General features: G+C 41.4%; 2 protein-coding genes across 5 annotated transcripts in view; one reads left to right on the plus strand and one right to left on the minus strand.

Annotated features, from left to right (window-relative positions):
* Window positions 1–20,379, minus strand: part of LOC139415792 (galactose-specific lectin nattectin-like) — a 1,187,935-nt gene that overhangs the window by 891,643 nt on the left and 275,913 nt on the right. The gene's annotated exons all lie outside the window — the stretch shown is intronic.
* The window catches only part of LOC139415783 (broad substrate specificity ATP-binding cassette transporter ABCG2-like), a 31,035-nt gene continuing 20,185 nt past the window's right edge, over window positions 9,530–20,379 (plus strand). For 2 of the 3 annotated variants that reach the window (XR_011635017.1, XM_071163872.1), the window contains exons 1-2: window positions 9,550–9,743; window positions 11,451–11,671. Coding sequence is in view for 1 of the 3 variants with exons in the window: in XM_071163872.1 (XP_071019973.1) it covers window positions 11,466–11,671 (206 nt within the window). In the remaining 2 variants the exon portion in view is untranslated. Of the gene's footprint in view, window positions 9,744–11,450; window positions 11,672–20,379 lie in introns of all 3 variants that reach the window. The other variant, XR_011635018.1, reaches the window with a different exon arrangement.

Consider the following 20,379-nt stretch of genomic DNA (forward strand, 5'->3'; position numbering starts at 1 on the left):
CCCTGTCATTTGCATGAAGAAATGTAATCGATACAAAGGGAGAAGGTTGCGGTGTCTTGATAGGATTCGTAGGCGAGTGAGTAAAACGCCATTACCAAAACAAACTTTATTATCTACGGTCGAGACTATCAACAGGACATTAAAAACTGTAATATCTTATGTTACGCCCAGTAGTGGCTGAACGACGACACATATAATATAGAGCTGACTGGGTTTTCAGGGCATCGGCAGGACAGGGCAGCTGCGTCTGGTAAGACGAGGGGCGGTGATGTGTGTCCATTTGTCAATAACAGCTGCTACGCGATGTCTAACATTTAAAAGGTTTTGAGGTATTGCTCGCCTGATGTACGTACCTCATGATAAGCTGTAGACCACACTATCTACCAAGAGAGTTCTCATCTATATTATTTGCTCATCCAGAAGCGACGCTCCTTGTGGCCTTGAGGACTTTAATGTAGACAAACTTAAATCTGTTTCACCTCATTTCTACCAGCATGTCACATGTGCAACCAGAGGGGGGGGGGGGGGGGGGGGACTCCTGACCGCCTTTACTCCACACAGAGACACATACAAAGCTCTCCCTCGCCCTCCATTTGGCAAATCTGACCATAACTGTATCCTCCAGATTCCTGCTTGCAAAAACTATAGCAGGAAGAACCAATGATTTGCTTTATACAAAAGTGGTCAGATGACACAGATGACTACAAGACTGTTTTGCTAGCACAGACTGGAATGTGTTCTGTGATACATCCAATGGCATTGAGGAGTATACCACCTCAGTCACCGGCTTCATCAATAAGTGCATTGACAACGTTGTCCGCACAGTGACCGTACGTACATATCCCAACCAGAAGCCATGGATTACAGACAACATCTGCACTGATCTAAAGGCTAGGAGTGGGACACTAATCCGGAGGCTTATAAGAAATCCCGCAGACGAACCATCAAACAGGCAAAGCATCAATACAGGACTAAGATTAAATCCTAAAATACCGGCTCTGAAGCTCGTCGGATGTGGCAGGGCTTGCAAACTATTATGGATTTATTAAGTAAATATTTTCTTAACTCTATATATTGAACTGCATTGTTGGTTAAGGGCTTGTAAGCAAGCAATTCACTGTAAGGTCTACACCTGTTGTATTCGGCACATGTGACAAATACAAATGGATTTGAGTAAGCGTGACAGCTGTGATTGCACACTCTGGTATTTCACCCAATATATATGGGAGTTTATCAAAATGGGATTTGTTTTCAGTCTTTGTGGGTCTATTTAATCTGAGGGAAATACATGTCTCTAACATGGTCATGCATTTGTCAGGAGGTTAGCAAGTGCAGCTCAGTTTTTATCTAATTTTGTGGGTAATGAGCACATAGCCTGTCTTCTCTTGAGAGGCAGGTCTGCCTACAGCGGCCTTTCTCAATAGCAAGGCTATGCACACTGAGTCTGTACATAGTCAAAGCTTCCCTTAAGTTTGGGTCAGTCACAGTGGTGAAGTATTCTGTCTCTGTTAAGGGCCAATTACCATTCAAGTTTGCTCTGTTTTAATTATTTCCAATGTGTCAAGTAATTATCTTTTTGTTTTCTCATAATGTGGTTGGGTCTAATTGTGTTTCTGTCCTGGGGCTCTGTGGGGTCTGTTTGTGTTTGTGAACAGAGCCCCAGGACCAGCTTGCCTAGGGGACTCTTCTCCAGGTTCATCTCTCTGTAGGTGATGGCTTTGTTATGAAAGGTTTGGGAATCACTTCCTTTTAGGTGGTTATAGAATTTAATGGATTTATTCTGGATTTTTTCCCGGCCTATTTCTGCTCTACGGTGCATTCGGAAAGTATTCAGACCCCTTGACTTTTTGTTACATTACAGCCTTAAATCTAAAATGGGTTAAATTGTCCCCCCCCGCCCCCATCAATCTACACACAATACCCCATAATGACAAAGCAAAAACAGGTTTTTAGAAATTGTTGCAAATTTATTTTAAAAAATACAAAACTGAAATATCACATTTCAGACCCTTTACTAAGTACTTTGTTGAAGCACCTTTGGCAGCGATTGCAGCCTCAAGTCTTCTTGGGTATGACGCTACAAGCTTGGCACACCTGTATTTGGGGGGTTTCTCTCATTGCTCTCTGCAGATCCTCTCAAACTCTGTCAGATTGGAAGGGGATCATTGCAGCACAGCTATTTCCAGGTCTCTCCAGAGATGTTCACTTGGGTTCAAGTCCAGGAACTGGCTGGACCACTCAAGGACATTCAGAGACTTGTCCCGAAGTCACTCCTGCTTTGTCTTGGCTGTGTGCTTAGGGTTGTTGTTTTGTTGGAAGGTGAACAAGTTTTTATCAAGGATCTCTCTGTACTTTGCTCCACTCATCTTTGCCTCATCTTTGCCTCTATCCTGACTAGTCACCCAGTCCCTGCCGCTGAAAAACAATGCCACAGGATGATGCTGCCACCACCATGCTTCACCGTATGGATGGTACCATGCTTCTACACCTGCATTGCTTGCTGTTTGGGGTTTTAGGCTGGGTTTCGGTACAGCACTTTGAGATATCAGCTGATGTACGAAGGGCTATATAAATACATTTGATTTGATTTGGTACCAGGTTTCCTGCATATGTGACGCTTGGTGTTCAGGCCAAATAGTTCAATCTTGGTCTCATCAGACCAGAGAATCTTGTTTCTCATGGTCTGAGAGTCTTTAGGTGCCTTTTGGCAAACTCCAAGCGTCCTGTCATGTGCCTTTTACTGAGGAGTGGCTTCCATCTGGCCACTCTACCATAAAGGCCTGTTTGGTGGAGTGCTACAGAGATGGTTGTCCTTCTGGAAGGTTCTTCCATCTCCACAGAGGAATTCTGGAGCTCTGTCAGAGTGACCATCGGGTTCTTGGTCACCTCCCTGATCAAGGCTCTTCTCCCCCGATTGCTCAGTTTGGCCGGGCGGTCAGCTGTACGAAAAGTCTGAGTGGTTCCAAACTTGTTTAATTTAAGAATGATGGAGGTCACTGTGTTCTTGGGGACCTTGAGTGCTGCATACATTTTTGGGGTACCCTTCCCCAGATCTGTGCCTCGACACAATCCTGTCTAGGAACTCTACCGACAATTCCTTCATCCAAATGGCTTGCTTTTTGCCCTTCCTAATCATGGCCAATCAATTGAATTTACCACAGTTGCACTCCAGTCAAGTTGTGGAAACAGCACAAGGATGGAAACAGGATGTACCTGAGCTCAATTTCGAGTCTCATAGCGAAGGGTCTGAATACTTACAGTACCAGTCAAAAGTCTGAACACACTACTCATTCAAAGGTTTTACTTTATTTTAACTATTTTGTACATTGTAGAATCATGCTGAAGACATGACACTATGAAACAACACATATGAAACCACATAGTAACCAAAAAAGTATTTAACAAATCAAATTATATTTTAGATTCTTCAAAGTAGCCACCCTTTACCTTGATGACAGCTTAGCACACTATTGGCATTCTCTCAACCAGTTTTATGAGGTATTCACCTGGAATGCATTTCAGTTAACAGGTGTGCCTTGTTAAAAGTTAATTTGTGCAATTTCTTTCCTTCTTAATGTGTTTGAGCCAATCAGTTGTGTTGTGATAAAGTAGGGTTGGTATACAGAAGCTAGCCCTATTTGGTAAAATACCAAACAGATCAAATAATTATATGATGTGGTTCCTCTGTAAAGACTACAGTCTATAGTAAATTGATATGGTAGGGGTGGTGTACAGAAGATAACCCTATTTGGTAAAAGACCAACTCCATATTATGTCCAGAACAGCTCAAATAAGCAAAGAGAAATGACAGTCCAGCATTACTTTAAGACATAAAGGTCAGTCAATACGGAACATTTCAAGAACTTTGAACGTTTCCTCAAGTGCAGTCACAAAAAACCAAGCACTATGATGAAGCTGACTCTCATGAGGATCGCCACAGGAAAGGAAGACCCAGAGTTACCTTTGATTCAGAGGAGAAGATCTTTAGAGTTAGCAGCGTCAGAAATTGCAGCCCAAATAAACGCTTCACCGAGTTCAAGTAACAGACACATCTCAACATCAACTGTTTAGAGCATCTCAACATGTTCAGAGGAGTGAATCAGGCGGTCGAATTACTGCAAAGAAAGCACGACTAAAGGACACCAATAAAAAAAGACTTGCTTGGGCCAAGAACAACGAGCAATGGACATTAGACCGGTGGAAATCTGTCCTTTGGTCTGATGAGTCCAAATTTGAGATTTTTGATTCCAACCTCCGAGTCTTTGTGAGGTGCAGAGTAGGTAAACGGATTATTTCCACATGTTACCACCGTGAAGCATGGAGGAGGAGGTGTGATGGTGTGGGGGTGCTTTGCTGGTGACACTGTCAGTGATTTATTTAGAATTCAAGGCACACTTAACCAGCATGGCTACCACAGCATTCTGCAGCGATACGCCATCCCATCTGGTTTGTGCTTAGTGAGACTATCATTTGTTTTTCAACAGGACAATGACCCAACACACCTCCAGGCTGTGTACGGGCTATTTGACCAATGAGGAGAGTGACTGAGTGCTGCATCAGATTACCTGGCCTCCACAATCACCTGACCTCAATCCATTTGAGATGGTTTGGGATGCGTTGGACTGAAGAGTGAATGAAAAGCAGCCAACAAGTGCTCAGCATATGTGGGAACTCTTTCAAGACTATTGGAAAGACATTCAAGGTGCAGCTGGTCGAGAGAATGCCAAGAGTGTGCAAATATGTCATCAAGGCAAAGGGTGGCTACTTTGAAGAATCTCAAATATAAAAAAAAATATTAGGATTTGTTTAACACTTGTTTGGTTTCTACATGATTCCATATCTGTTATTTCATCGTTTTGATGTGTTCTATTATTCTACAATGTAGAACATAGTAATGAAAAACAACACCCTTGAATGAGTAGGTGCCCCCAAACAAGCCCAAACTAGTCCAAACAAGCCCAAACTAGTCCTAACTAGCCATAACTTGCCCTAACTAGTCCAAACTAGTCCTAACTAGCCATAACTTGCCCTAACTAGCCCTAACTAGCCCTAACTAGTCCAAACTAGTCCAAACTTTGACTGTTACTGTACAGTCGTGGCCAAAAGTTTTGAGACACAAATATTAATTTTCACAAAGTCTGCAGCCTCAGTTTGTATGATAGCAATTTGCATATACTCCAGAATGTTATGAAGAGTGATCAGATGAATTGCAATTAATTGCAAAAATCCTCTTTGCCATGGAAACGAACTGAATCTCAAAGAAAACTATTTCCACTGCATTTCAGCCCTGCGACAAAAGGACCAGCTAACATCATGTCATGTCAGTGATTCTCTCGTTAACACCGTTGTGAGTGTTGATGAGGACAAGGCTGGAGATCACTCGGTCATGCGGATTCAGTTGGAATAACAGACTGGAAGCTTCAAAAGGAGGGTGGTGCTTGGAATCATTGTTCTTCCTCTGTCAACCATGGTTACCTGCAAGGAAACATCATTGCTTTGCACAAAAAGGTGCTTCACAGGCAAGGATATTGCTGCCAGTAAGATTGCACCTAAATCAACCATTTATCGGATCATCGTGAATTTCAAGGAGAGCGGTTCAATTGTTGTGATAGTCAATAATATCCTTTGACACTTATGAAATGCTTGTATTTATACTTCAGTATTCCATAGAAACATCTGACAAAATATCTAAATCTTATATCTCAATCTTTCTCTGGTGGTGAGCTGGATAGATCGATAGCACCCTCTAGTGGCTCAATGGTAGAGATGATTATTATTTATTATTATTGAGGTTGTGTAACTGTACTTTACGATGTTGGTCCCTTCCTTTGGCCCTGGAAAGTCCCTATGGGCCCTGGTCAAAAGTAGTGCACTACATAGGGAATATAATGCCAATGGGCCCTGGTCAGTAGTATTGTACAAGAATACACATTCAGATAGATAATTAACACTCAGATAGATAGTTAACAAAAGGAAGAGCCTGTCCACGCCCTTAGTACATTGAACAAACTCTCTCTCCTGATACAGACTATCTGCCAGATAACACGTGTACAACATTTGACATAAGAGGACCTGGTGCTGCACGGCCACACACACAATGGGATTTTATGTGAGAGGTCATGAACTCCTGCCATAAACAGGTGTCACTGTGTGTGTGTGTGTGTGTGTGTGTGCGTGCGTGCGTGCGTGTGTGTGTGTGTGTGTGTGTGTGTGTGTGTGTGTGTGTGTGTGTGCGTGCGTGCAATAAGGTGTAACCCTTATTTAAGGTAGCTCTGGTCCAAGGCGTTAGGTCCACGACGCGTGTAGTTAAGAAGCACAGCCTATATTTCTTGTTACAAAACCCTCGCTATAAAAGGGAATTATTCAATCCCATTTTACAGCCAGCCAGAGGTGGGTACATGTGTTCCGGTCATAAATTCCAAATGGCACCACATTTCCTAAATGGGCCCTGGTCAGAAATGTTAACCCCAAGGCATTTTTAAATTAAATAATTTTATAAAATTATATTCAAACTAAATGAAAAGTAATTATTACTTAAAAATGTTTGTGGTACTGAAGTCACATAAACTTAAACAATTACATTTCATGATAACAAATAAACGTTTTACCCAGCATGCTCTACTGTAGATAGATTTTGGGGGGAATTGTTTTTTAATATCTGTGTTTTTTGCATGTACATTGAATGATTGATTGATTAATCGAATGCCACACAAAGATAAATAACATCATTTTTTTTCTAAACTAATCCAATAATTTGTTGTTGTTTAAATGGTCGTCTCCTCACACTGTTCCTAACCCTGGCAGTCATTCTGAATGCAGTTTGTGGTTAAATAAAAATGTAACCCGTTGGATATCCTAACTCTGGCTGGATTACAATAGGAATCACATATCACTTTGCCACTTTGACTTGAAGGAAGGGTAAATTTACCAAATGTTTTCCTCATAATATCCAGTTTGGAAGGTAAAATGGAAATCCTTCAACCAACATTTTTTGAAAGATCTGGGAAAGTTACTGGAATTTTGAAACCCTACATGCAGGCCTGATGTGGCCTGTAAACCATGAGTTTCATGCCACCGTATTAGGGTAAAGCGTAAAAATAACAACTCACTTGGTGAAGACCACAGGACTGAACATGAACGAAATCAACAACCTTGTCTCTAACCATGTTTCCATCCACAGTTTCCATGGAAGTAAAGTCATACTGTATTTAAAATTTAAAAAATCACAACAGCTGTGACGGAAACAGGAAGTTCCGGGTCCAATTTTATAAATGCCAACAGATCATTTGTTTATTCGACATGGTGGGAAATGTGTTAGTAAAATTAATTATGCGAGAAATGGTAGCGGAAAGGCCTTTGTGCGTAAATATGTATATAATAACCATCAAATCGAAGTAAACTTCGAGTCACGGGATGATACTGTGTGAGGCCCTCTCACTATAGTTTTGATAGGCTACAGACTTATGAAATCAATTATGATGAACTTCTACAGGGGGGGGGGGGGGGGGGGGGTGAAAAGGCACGGGGATCTTGATTCTCCTTTCCAATAAATATAAAAGGTCTTAATCTGGCAACATGATGATGGATATTAGAACCTCAGTGCACACGAAACGTTGAACTTTAAATTGTTTCTATTTAGTACATGAAAGCTTAAGTTAAAAAAACATACATGTTGTGTTTATACGTCATCACGCACTGATTTTCATGGGGGCGGGGGGGGGTATGCTAGTTTTCTTTATGCTGTCTGTAGAATATTCACATGGAAATCTCAGTCATGGGGAAATCTAGCTTCTATCACTAACATATTCAGTCATGGGGAAATCTAGCTTCTATCACTAACATATTCAGTCATGGGGAAATCTAGCTTCTATCACTAACATATTCAGTCATGGGGAAATCTAGCTTCTGTCACTAGCAAATTCAGTCATGGGGGAAATCTAGCTTCTATCACTAGCAAATTCAGTCATGGGGAAATCTAGCTTCTGTCACTAGCAAATTCAGTCATGTGGAAATCTAGCTTCTGTCACTAGCAAATTCAGTCATGTGGAAATCTAGCTTCTGTCACTAGCAAATTCAGTCATGGGGAAATCTAGCTTCTGTCACTAGCAAATTCAGTCATGGGGAAATCTAGCTTCTGTCACTAGCAAATTCAGTCATCGGGGAAATCTAGCTTCTATCACTAGCAAATTCAGTCATGTGGAAATCTAGCTTCTGTCACTAGCAAATTCAGTCATGTGGAAATCTAGCTTCTGTCACTAACAAATTCAGTCATGGGGAAATCTAGCTTCTATCACTAGCAAATTCAGTCATGGGGGAAATCTAGCTTCTATCACTAGCAAATTCAGTCATGGGGGAAATCTAGCTTCTATCACTAGCAAATTCAGTCATGGGGGAAATCTAGCTTCTATCACTAGCAAATTCAGTCATGGGGAAATCTAGCTTCTGTCACTAGCAAATTCAGTCATGGGGGAAATCTAGCTTCTATCACTAGCAAATTCAGTCATGTGGAAATCTAGCTTCTGTCACTAGCAAATTCAGTCATGTGGAAATCTAGCTTCTGTCACTAACAAATTCAGTCATGGGGAAATCTAGCTTCTATCACTAGCAAATTCAGTCATGGGGGAAATCTAGCTTCGTTCACTAGCAAATTCAGTCATGGGGGAAATCTAGCTTCTATCACTAGCAAATTCAGTCATGGGGGAAATCTAGCTTCTATCACTAGCAAATTCAGTCATGTGGAAATCTAGCTTCTGTCACTAGCAAATTCAGTCATGTGGAAATCTAGCTTCTGTCACTAACAAATTCAGTCATGGGGAAATCTAGCTTCTATCACTAGCAAATTCAGTCATGGGGGAAATCTAGCTTCTATCACTAGCAAATTCAGTCATGGGGGAAATCTAGCTTCTATCACTAGCAAATTCAGTCATGTGGAAATCTAGCTTCTGTCACTAACAAATTCAGTCATGGGGAAATCTAGCTTCTATCACTAGCAAATTCAGTCATGGGGAAATCTAGCTTCTGTCACTAACAAATTCAGTCATGGGGAAATCTAGCTTCTATCACTAGCAAATTCAGTCATGTGGAAATCTAGCTTCTGTCACTACCAAATTCAGTCATGGGGAAATCTAGCTTCTGTCACTAACAAATTCAGTCATGGGGGAAATCTAGCTTCTGTCACTAGCAAATTCAGTCATGGGGAAATCTAGCTTCTGTCACTAGCAAATTCAGTCATGGGGAAATCTAGCTTCTGTCACTAACAAATTCAGTCATGGGGGAAATCTAGCTTCTATCACTAACAAATTCAGTCATGGGGAAATTATATTGGAGGCGTGGCTTAGTGGGGGCGTCATTCAAAATGTCCAAACTTATGCAAAAATGCTTATCAGTTTGAGTATTGACTACAAAATCACTTTTAGTAACCTGTACTCAGATATATTAAGTAAAACAGATACACCCCCCCCCAAAATGGAGCATTGACAGCACAATGGGGTTTACACTGTATAGGGAATAGGGCGCCATTTGGGAGGTGATATATCCAGCCGCTGATCAAGCCGCTGTCCTCCTGTTATGTCGCGGTTTCCTCTTATCAAACTCTGACCGCACCGCAGGGCTGTAAACACATACATAGTCTCTCCAGATAGGTTAGACAACACATAGTACTAAGTCCACCGCAAGGAGGATTACACTCGTTGACACAGAGTAACGTTCGTAGTTTAGCGGCAACTTTCCGTTACAGGCGCAGGGTAAGTGACACTAAATATGTAGCCTATTTTTGTTTGAACAATTATTAGCGCATGAAAATGTTTGTTTTTAACGATAATGAATTCATGTGACTAGATGGTACAGTTGTTTAACTTATAGACGGGAACGGTAGAGAGCAATAGGCAATGTTTACATGATATCACTTTACTGTTGCAGAAAGAAACCAGCCAAATACACCCGTCGTATTTATTCCCACACGCTACCTCGCTGTCTCATTTCTGACAGACATGTCCTTATAATTATTCCCACAGGCTACCTCGCTGTCTCATTTCTGACAGACATGTCCTTATAATTATTCCCACAGGCTACCTCGCTGTCTCATTTCTGACAGACATGTCCTTATAATTATTCCCACAGGCTACCTCGCTGTCTCATTTCTGACAGACATGTCCTTATAATTATTCCCACAGGCTACCTCGCTGTCTCATTTCTGACAGACATGTCCTTATAATTATTCCCACAGGCTACCTCGCTGTCTCATTTCTGACAGACATGTCCTTATAATTATTCCCACACGCTACCTCGCTGTCTCATTTCTGACAGACATGTCCTTATAATTATTCCCACAGGCTACCTCGCTGTCTCATTTCTGACAGACATGTCCTTATAATTATTCCCACAGGCTACCTCGCTGTCTCATTTCTGACAGACATGTCCTTATAATTATTCCCACAGGCTACCTCGCTGTCTCATTTCTGACAGACATGTCCTTATAATTATTCCCACAGGCTACCTCGCTGTCTCATTTCTGACAGACATGTCCCTATAATTATTCCCACAGGCTACCTCGCTGTCTCATTTCTGACAGACATGTCCTTATAATTATTCCCACAGGCTACCTCGCTGTCTCATTTCTGACAGACATGTCCTTATAATTATTCCCACAGGCTACCTCGCTGTCTCATTTCTGACAGACATGTCCTTATAATTATTCCCACAGGCTACCTCGCTGTCTCATTTCTGACAGACATGTCCTTATAATTATTCCCACAGGCTACCTCGCTGTCTCATTTCTGACAGACATGTCCTTATAATTATTCCCACAGGCTACCTCGCTGTCTCATTTCTGACAGACATGTCCTTATAATTATTCCCACAGGCTACCTCGCTGTCTCATTTCTGACAGACATGTCCTTATAATTATTCCCACAGGCTACCTCGCTGTCTCATTTCTGACAGACATGTCCTTATAATTATTCCCACAGGCTACCTCGCTGTCTCATTTCTGACAGACATGTCCTTATAATTATTCCCACAGGCTACCTCGCTGTCTCATTTCTGACAGACATGTCCTTATAATTATTCCCACAGGCTACCTCGCTGTCTCATTTCTGACAGACATGTCCCTATAATTATTCCCACACGCTACCTCGCTGTCTCATTTCTGACAGACATGTCCTTATAATTATTCCCACAGGCTACCTCGCTGTCTCATTTCTGACAGGACATGTCCCTATAATTATTTCCCACAGGATACCTCAGTCTCATTTCTGACAGGACATGTTCCTATAATTATTCCCACAGGCTACCTCGCTGTCTCATTTCTGACAGGACATGTCCCTATAATTATTCCCACAGGTTACCTTGCTGTCTCATTTCTGACAGGACATGTCCCTATAATTATTTCCCACAGGCTACCTCTGTCTCATTTCTGACAGGACATGTCCCTATAATTATTTCCCTAATAGGAGAGCACCGTCAGAATGTCGCAGCCGTTAAACAGCCAGATCCCGGGGATGGAGGACACCAAAACTAACGGGACTCCTAAATATGAGTCTACTGGTACCGCCAAGTCCCTTCAAGGTTCAACCGTTAGTTTCCATAACATCCACTATAAGGTGACGCAGAGGAGCGGCTGTCTGTGTATCAAGAGGAAGACCACCACCAAAGACATTCTCATAGATCTGAAGTAAGTCGACTAGACGCTGTTGTTGAGATTTAATCAGGCCTATATCTATATCTATATATCTATATAATATACAGTACCAGTCAAAAGTTTGGACACACCTACTCATTCAAGGGATTTTCTATATTTTTAATATTTTCTACATTGTGGAATAATAGTGAAGACATCAAAAAAGAAACAAATATTTTTTTTTATGTTTGAGATTCTTCAAAGTAGCCACCCTTTGCCTTGATGACAGCTTTGCACACTTGGCAATTATCTCAACCAGCTTCACCTGGAATGCTTTTCCAATAGTCTTGAAAGAGTTCCCACATATGCTGAGCATTTGTTGGCTGCTTTTCGTTCACTCTGCTGTCCAACTCATCCCAAACAATCTCAATTGTGTTGAGGTCGGGTGATTGTGGAGGCCAGGTCATCTGATGCAGCATTCCATCAATGTTGGGTCATTGTCCCGTTGAAAAACAAATGATAGTCCCAATAAGCCCAATCCTGATTGGATGGCGTGTCGCTGCACAATGCTGTGGTAGCCATGCTGGTTAAGTGTGCCTTGAATTCTACATAAATCAGTGACGGTGGCACCAGCAAAGCACCATCACACTTGTCGTTTCTCTTTGCTTATTTGAGCTGTTCTAGCCATAATATGGACTTGGTCTTTTACCAAATAGGGCTATCTTCTGTTTACCACCCCTACCATATCAATTTACTATAGACTGTAGCCTTTACAGAGGAACCATGTCAGTCTGAGAGAATGCTTTCTGATCCTATTATAATGGGGAGACTATAATTCTATGGTTGAATTCTATACTCACTAAGTGGCTGTAGATAAGAGCGTCTGCTAAATGACCCAACGTATGTGTTGTGCTACTGTGTGTGTGAAGCGAATTCACCTGGGGAGGAGGGGACGTACATGACAACTCAGATCAAACACAAAATATTACCTTCTGTATCAGAGGAAGGAAGCAGGTTCAGGAGACCAGCAGGAGGAGACACACACACACACACACACTCTAACCTAAATAATATTAAACCCAGACATTTCCTAAATAATACCTATTGAATCAGAGGAAGGAAAGGGACTGGTTCAGAGGCTCAGCAGGAGGACACACACACTTACACACACACACTCAAACACACACACACACACACACACACATGCACATACACTTACACACACACACACACGCTGGGGTCATGGGCCATTACTATCCTGAAACCCCCTGCTTTCATAAATCCATTATCTTATATAAGGACATTACTTTCAACATGTAACAACAAACAATCTCCCATGTTGATCCATTGGGAGTCACGTCGAGAGGGGGAGCTGGGAGTAGGCGTGTCTCCCAGCGGGTCACCATGGGAGCAGGGAGTAGGCGTGTCTTCCAGCGGGTCACCATGGGAGCAGGGAGTAGGCGTGTCTTCCAGCGGGTCACCATGGGAGCTGGGAGTAGGCGTGTCTTCCAGCGGGTCACCATGGGAGCAGGGAGTAGGCGTGTCTTCCAGCGGGTCACCATGGGAGCAGGGAGTAGGCGTGTCTTCCAGCGGGTCACCATGGGAGCAGGGAGTAGGCGTGTCTTCCAGCGGGTCACCATGGGAGCAGGGAGTAGGCGTGTCTTCCAGCGGGTCACCATGGGAGCTGGGAGTAGGCGTGTCTTCCAGCGGGTCACCATGGGAGCAGGGAGTAGGCGTGTCTTCCAGCGGGTCACCATGGGAGCAGGGAGTAGGTGTGTCTTCCAGCGGGTCACCATGGGAGCAGGGAGTAGGCGTGTCTTCCAGCGGATGTTACTATTACTGTACTAAAACTATACTAAATATATTCACATCACCAAATGCTAAAACACATTGTTTTGCATTGAAGGTCTACAGTAGCCTCAACAGCACTCTGTAGGCTAGCACCATGGTGTAGCCAGAGGACGGCTTGCTTCCATCTTCCTCTGGGTACATTGACTTCTATACAAAACCTATGAGGCTAATGATTCTCACCCCCCTTCCATAGACTTACACAGTAATTAGGACAACTTCCGGAGGACATCCTCCAACCTATCAGAGCATGAACTGACATGTCCACCCAAAGGATCAGAGAACGAATCTAGTACTGAAAGCATAAGCTACAACTAGCTAGCACTGCAGTGCATCAAATGTGATGATTAGTTGACTCAGAGAGAGAAAGACAATAGTCTTAACAGTTTAGAATTTTTTTTTTTTTTTCAAAAACTAAAGAGAAGCAAGAGAGAGAAAAAGAGTGGGAGAGCTAGCTATATTTCATAGTAAAACAAATGTTTTCACTTGCTTAGCTAGTGTCAAATGAAGCTAGCTAGTTTAGCCTACTCAAACACCCGGCTCAAACAAAGAAGGATGCCATGTTAGCTAGCTGGCTATGGCTATCCAACAGAGAGGGATGCTATGTTAGCTAGCTGGCTATGGCTATCCAACAGAGAGGGATGCTATGTTAGCTAGCTGGCTATGGCTATCCGACACTAGAACTCTTCCAAGTCATGGTAAGCTTTTAGTTTTATAAATGTATTGCCACCGGGACCCGCCAACATATCTGATAAACTGCTTGCTGTTGACTGTGACCTGTACTGCATAATTGTAGCGGGTTTACTAACATGTTCATTTGAGTGGCTATGTTGACTATGACGTGACAACGATGTAGGCTGTGTGTAGCGATTAGTGGTTATGATATGAAGGTTTGGCTTGGAAATGTGTTTTTTTTCTTGCCTGGTCACATAAAGCTGAAGTCCACAAGGGAAGGAAAAAAGTTGAGAGGAGGAGAGCATGAGGAAAGATACAGAAGAAATTAAACAGTGCCTCCAGAAAGTAATGACATCACAATACCCCATAATGAGATCACAATACCCCCATAATGACATCACAATACCCCATAATGACAAAGCAAAAACAGGTTCTTAGAAATATCACATTTACGTAAGTATTCCGACCGTTTACTCAGTACTTTGTTGAAGCACCTTTGGCAGCGATTACAGCCTCGAGTCTTGGGTATGACGCTACAAGCTTGGTAAACCCATTCTTCTCTGCAGATCCTCTCAAGCTCTTTCAGGATGGATGAGGAGCGTTGCTGCACAGCTATTTTCAGGTCTCTCCAGAGATTGATCGGGTTCATGTCCGGGCTCTGGCTAGGCCACTCAAGGACATTCAGAGATGTGTCCCGAATCCACTCCTGCGTTGTCTTGGCTGTGTGCTTAGGGTCGTTGTTCTGTTGGAAGGTGAACCTTCGCCCCATTCTGAGGTCCTGACTACTCTCCCAGTCCCAGCAGCATGATTCTGCCACCACCATGCTTCACCGTAGGGATGGTGCCAGGTTTCCTCCAGATGTGATGCTTGGCGTTCAGGCCAAAGAGTTAAATCTTGGTTTCATCAGACCAGAGAATCTTGTTTCTCATAGTCTGAGAGTCTTTAGGCGCCTTTTGGCAAACTCCAAGCGGGCTGTGATGTTCCTTTTCTTGAGGAGCGGCTTCCGTCAACCACTCTACCGTAAAGACCTGATTGGTGGAACGCTACAGAGATGGTTGTCCTTCTGGAAAGTTCTCCCATCTCCATAGAGGAACTCTAGAGCTCTGTCAGAGTGACCATCAGGTTCTTGGTCACCTCCCTGATCAAGGCTCTTCTCCCCCTATTTCTCAGTTTTGCCGGGCGGCCAGCTGTACGAAAGTCAGAGTGGTTCCAAACTTGTTTCATTTAAGAAGAGGCCACTGTTCTTGGAGACCTTGAGTGCTGCAGAAATGATTTGGTACCCTTCCCCAGATCTGTGCCTTGACACAATTCTGTCTCAGAGCTCTACGGACAATTCCTTCGACCTCATGGCTTCGTTTTAACTCTGACATTCACTGTCAACTGTGGGACGTTTCCAAATGATGTCCTATTAATTAATTGAGGTGGATTCCATTTTAAAAACTGTAGGTGCTGTGCTGTGTTGTCGGTGTTGACCCCTCACCTGAGTGATCGTGTGTGTGTTGCGTAAGAGAGAGCAGTCTGTTTGTACAGTAGGCATTACATAGTCATATAACCAGCTGCGTTTTTTTTCCCTCGTTGAGCTGCTGTGTGTAATTATTAACTATAGTGTGTGTGAGAGGTGAACATCAGCTGATATACCTCATTATACACTCCCTACCTACAGCAACATCACCTGATATACCCCATTATATACTCCCTACCTACAGCAACATCACAACATCACCTGATATATCTCATTATATACTCCCTACCTACAACATCACCTGATATACCCCATTATATACTCTCTACCTACAGCAACATCACCTGATATACCCCATTATATACTCCCTACCTACAGCAACATCACAACATCACCTGATATATCTCATTATATACTCCCTACCTACAACATCACCTGATATACCCCATTATATAGTCCCTACCTACAGCAACATCACCTGATATACCTCATTATATACTCCCTACCTACAACAACATCACCTGATATACCCCATTATATACTCTCTACCTACAGCAACATCACCTGATATACCCCATTATATACTCCCTACCTACAGCAACATCACCTGATATACCTCATTATATACTCCCTACCTACAACATCACCTGATATACCCCATTATATACTCCCTACCTACAGCAACATCACCTGATATACCCCATTATATACTCCCTACCTACAGCAACATCACCTGATATACCCCATTATATACTCCCTACCTACAGCAACATCACCTGATATACCCCATTATATACTCCCTACCTACAGCAACATCACCTGATATACCCCATTATATACTCTCTACTTACAGCAACATCACCTGATATACCCCATTATATACTCCCTACCTACAGCAACATCACCTGATATACCCCATTATATACTCTCTACCTACAGCAACATCACCTGATATACCCCATTATATACTCTCTACCTACAGCAACATCACCTGATATACCCCATTATATACTCTCTACCTACAGCAACATCACCTGATATACCCCATTATATACTCTCTACCTACAGCAACATCACCTGATATACCCCATTATATACTCTCTACCTACAGCAACATCACCTGATATACCCCATTATATACTCTCTACCTACAGCAACATCACCTGATATACCCCATTATATACTCTCTACCTACAGCAACATCACCTGATATACCCCATTATATACTCCCTACCTACAGCAACATCACCTGATATACCCCATTATATACTCCCTACCTACAGCAACATCACCTGATATACCCCATTATATACTCCCTACATCCACCCCTCCCATCTATCTCTTGAACACCATCCAGTCCCATCCTTCAGCTATATCGGTTGCAAGAGTGTTGCATAATAATTGGAAAATCTAAAAAGTTTTGAATCTGCCGTCGTTTTGTGTATCAGTTCCATGTTGCCATGGTATCGGTACATCAAAAATCTCCCGTACGGCGCAGCTGTACAAGATGTTGGTCCTTAAATGAAACTGGTATTTTTTTTTTTTTAATTTACCACAATTTAATTCGGACAATTTTGGTCTTTTTAAGTCCTTTGCCTTCTTCTCTTTCCACTTGCATCTTCAATTGTTGATGTAATCAGTTGATTGTACTTTTGGATAGAGCGGACATTTCCATATATATATATATTTTTTTTTTACATAATTCCACCAGTCCTATTTATGATTATAATTTACAAAAAAAGTATACCGTTTCAAAAAAAATGTAATCTTAAAAACAATATTTGTTTTTAATCAATTCGTATATTTGAGTTTAACCACAATATTTATTTTAATATTTGTTCTGTATTTTCTGGTGGATTAAACTGAAATTGCAACCAACTTTATTAAAAAAAAAATAAAAAAAAACGATATTTTGGAGATAATTACGTTTTGAAATAACCGGAAGTGAGAGATTGTAATCTGAATAAAGGGAAACGGGCTGTTACTGAACATGGGGTGAGAAATTCTTACTAATCTGCTAGAGAACCAGTTTGGATCTATGTGTAGCTTTTTGTATGACTGAAGCCTTTAGTGAGAGGTCTAATGCTTTCATATTTAATTATGTCTGCCCTCCGTATTCATTATGTAAATAGGCCTGTTTAATTTTGTCTGGCTTGCCACTCAAATAAAGTGGAATATTATTTTGCTCATAATATTTAAAAAAAACAACAAGTGGTAGACAGGGCCATAAGTAAATAGGTAAACTGGGATATGACTAAATAATTCATCAGGGCAATTTTTCCACAAATAGACAGGTGTTACACTTTTGCTACCATGGAAAGGACATCTAATTTTGCAAACTTTCTATTAAAATGTATTGCAGTGAGAATTTGTTTATTTCGGGATATGTCCACATTCCCGTCAGTCCATTTTATTGGTGAACTAAAGGGTAATGTAATAAAATAATAAATTGTGATCCCATACGTAATATCATAATTTGATTTTAATTCAGAGAGCGTAGAAAAAATATCGAGATCCTCTATGAGAATGTGCAGGGAGACAAATTGCGGATTTGAAAGAAAACGTGAATCGTCAGCGTACAATGACACCTTTTTTGTTTTAAAACCCTGATATTATTGTTAGATCACATTTCGATGGACATAATAAATATATATGCTGATAGTGGACAACCTTGTTTTACTCGTCTTGAGAATTTATACTTTCTGAGAAGTAGCCATTATTTACTATTTTACAACTGGTGTTACTATACATCACTTTAACCACCTGGTGTTACTACACTTTAACCACCTGGTGTTACTATACATCACTTTAACCACCTGGTGGTACTATACATCACTTTAACCACCTGGTGTTACATCACTTTAACCCATTTATATAAGAGATTCTCCAAAATGTAAAATAGTCCAGGCATTTATATATAAATTCCAGCCGTACTTTATCAAAAGCCTTTTCAAAGTCGACTCTGAATACCAGGCCTGGTTTCCCAGATTTTGTCTTATATTATCTCCAATGTCCATATAAATTTTTACTTAATCCTTAATACATGTTGTAATATTCTAACAACTTTTTATAAACACACCTCTCCATAATCCTGAGGACAATGTCCCGGGCAGACGTTAGATGCAAAAATGTAAGTGTGAGTAAAGAAGCAATAAAGAGATAATAAAATATTATTGTTCAAAAGGTATTTCTGTCATGTGAAACCTGCAACAAACGCTGTTGTAAATGGGTGTAATTGTCAAATATCTTCCTCTCCTCTGCAATCGTGCACGTGTTTGAGTGAGCTTTAACCACCTGGTGTTACTATAGCGACAGGGAGAAAGAGCTAGAGAGAAATGAGAGAAACTTTACATGACTTCACATTCTGTTGAATCAGGACACGACGGGTTTGCACTTGAAAAAAAAAGCTGAGTTAAAATAGGATTTGATTTGCTTTACAATCTTATATTTTTTTTAGAAGCGGTGCTATTTCAACTGGATATGCTATTAGAAGCGGTGCTATTTTAGTTCCAGGGAGAACCGTTTTGGGTTCCATGTGGAACCCTCTGTGGAAAGGGGTCTACATGGAACCCAAAATAATTCTACCTGGAACCAAAAAAAGGGTTCTTTAGGTTCTAGATACTGTACCACCTTTTTTTCCCCCTAAGAGTGTAAGATCAGACAATCATGGACAGCTGAATAGCATGTATCTTTGGGAATAAAGAGAAAAAACATTCATCATCATCAGCATAGCTAGTACAAACCTAGCTCTTACCAAGCTAGTTAGTAGGAATCTATAAACATTGAAGATCAGAGTATCAAACATCCAACATTTTGCACACAACTTACTGTCAATGAGTAGGGATTTAATGTAGCAGAATAGGCCACCGGTAACTGAGTGGGTAGGCAAGCGCTAACGTAGAGGCATCAGGCCATTGACAGACGAGTCATGATTAACCGTTTTACCTAAGGCTAGAAAGTACGTTGACTATGTTGCCCCTCAGCAGTCTGGCAGACAGACTGAGAGAGCTAGACAGCGAAGCATAGTCTATTTACATTCTTAGTCAGCAGGCTGGATAACTTTTCTAATTGTTTCCTTTGTTCCGACCTTGCATCTAAGCTAGAAAATTCAAGAATTGTAATGTCAGAATGAGTTTTGAGGGGGAGCAGGGACAGGCAACGTGTATGGTATTGTCATATGCAAAATACACAAGGATCTCTGAATCAAGAAAATCTTCACATTCATTGGGGGGTACACGTTTCAAGAATTAGCCTAATTTATAGTTTTATTCATGTACCATCTTACTATCTCTCACACACAGATACACAAATAGTTAGCATGACAACGTTGAAATTACAATGTTTTCTGAAGTTATTGTAATCATCTCACTTTCTCTCTCGCTCACACACACACACACACACACACACACACACACTATAATTTACTAAACATAAATCTAAATTGTAGCTAGCTAGCTAACACCAATGCCTATAACTGATACAAATATAAATGTATCATGTCCATGGAGGATTAGCCAGAGAGCTACCACGAAATTGGGGAGAAAAAAGGGGTCAAATTAAAGAATATATATAAAAAAAACTGAAAACAAATGGAGTCATAATAGAAATGAAAACAGCATTCAGTGAAACAGAAGAACATGAGATCTGTTGTCCAGCTCAGCCCCAGCAGATACTCTCCAAGAGAACGGTTGGCAGTATCTGCTGGGGCATCAGATCTGTTGTCCAGCTCAGCCCCAGCAGATACTCTCCAAGAGAACGGTTGGCAGTATCTGCTGGG

This window comes from Oncorhynchus clarkii, chromosome 9 (genome assembly GCF_045791955.1).
Source record: "Oncorhynchus clarkii lewisi isolate Uvic-CL-2024 chromosome 9, UVic_Ocla_1.0, whole genome shotgun sequence".
Classification (NCBI taxonomy): domain Eukaryota; kingdom Metazoa; phylum Chordata; class Actinopteri; order Salmoniformes; family Salmonidae; genus Oncorhynchus; species Oncorhynchus clarkii.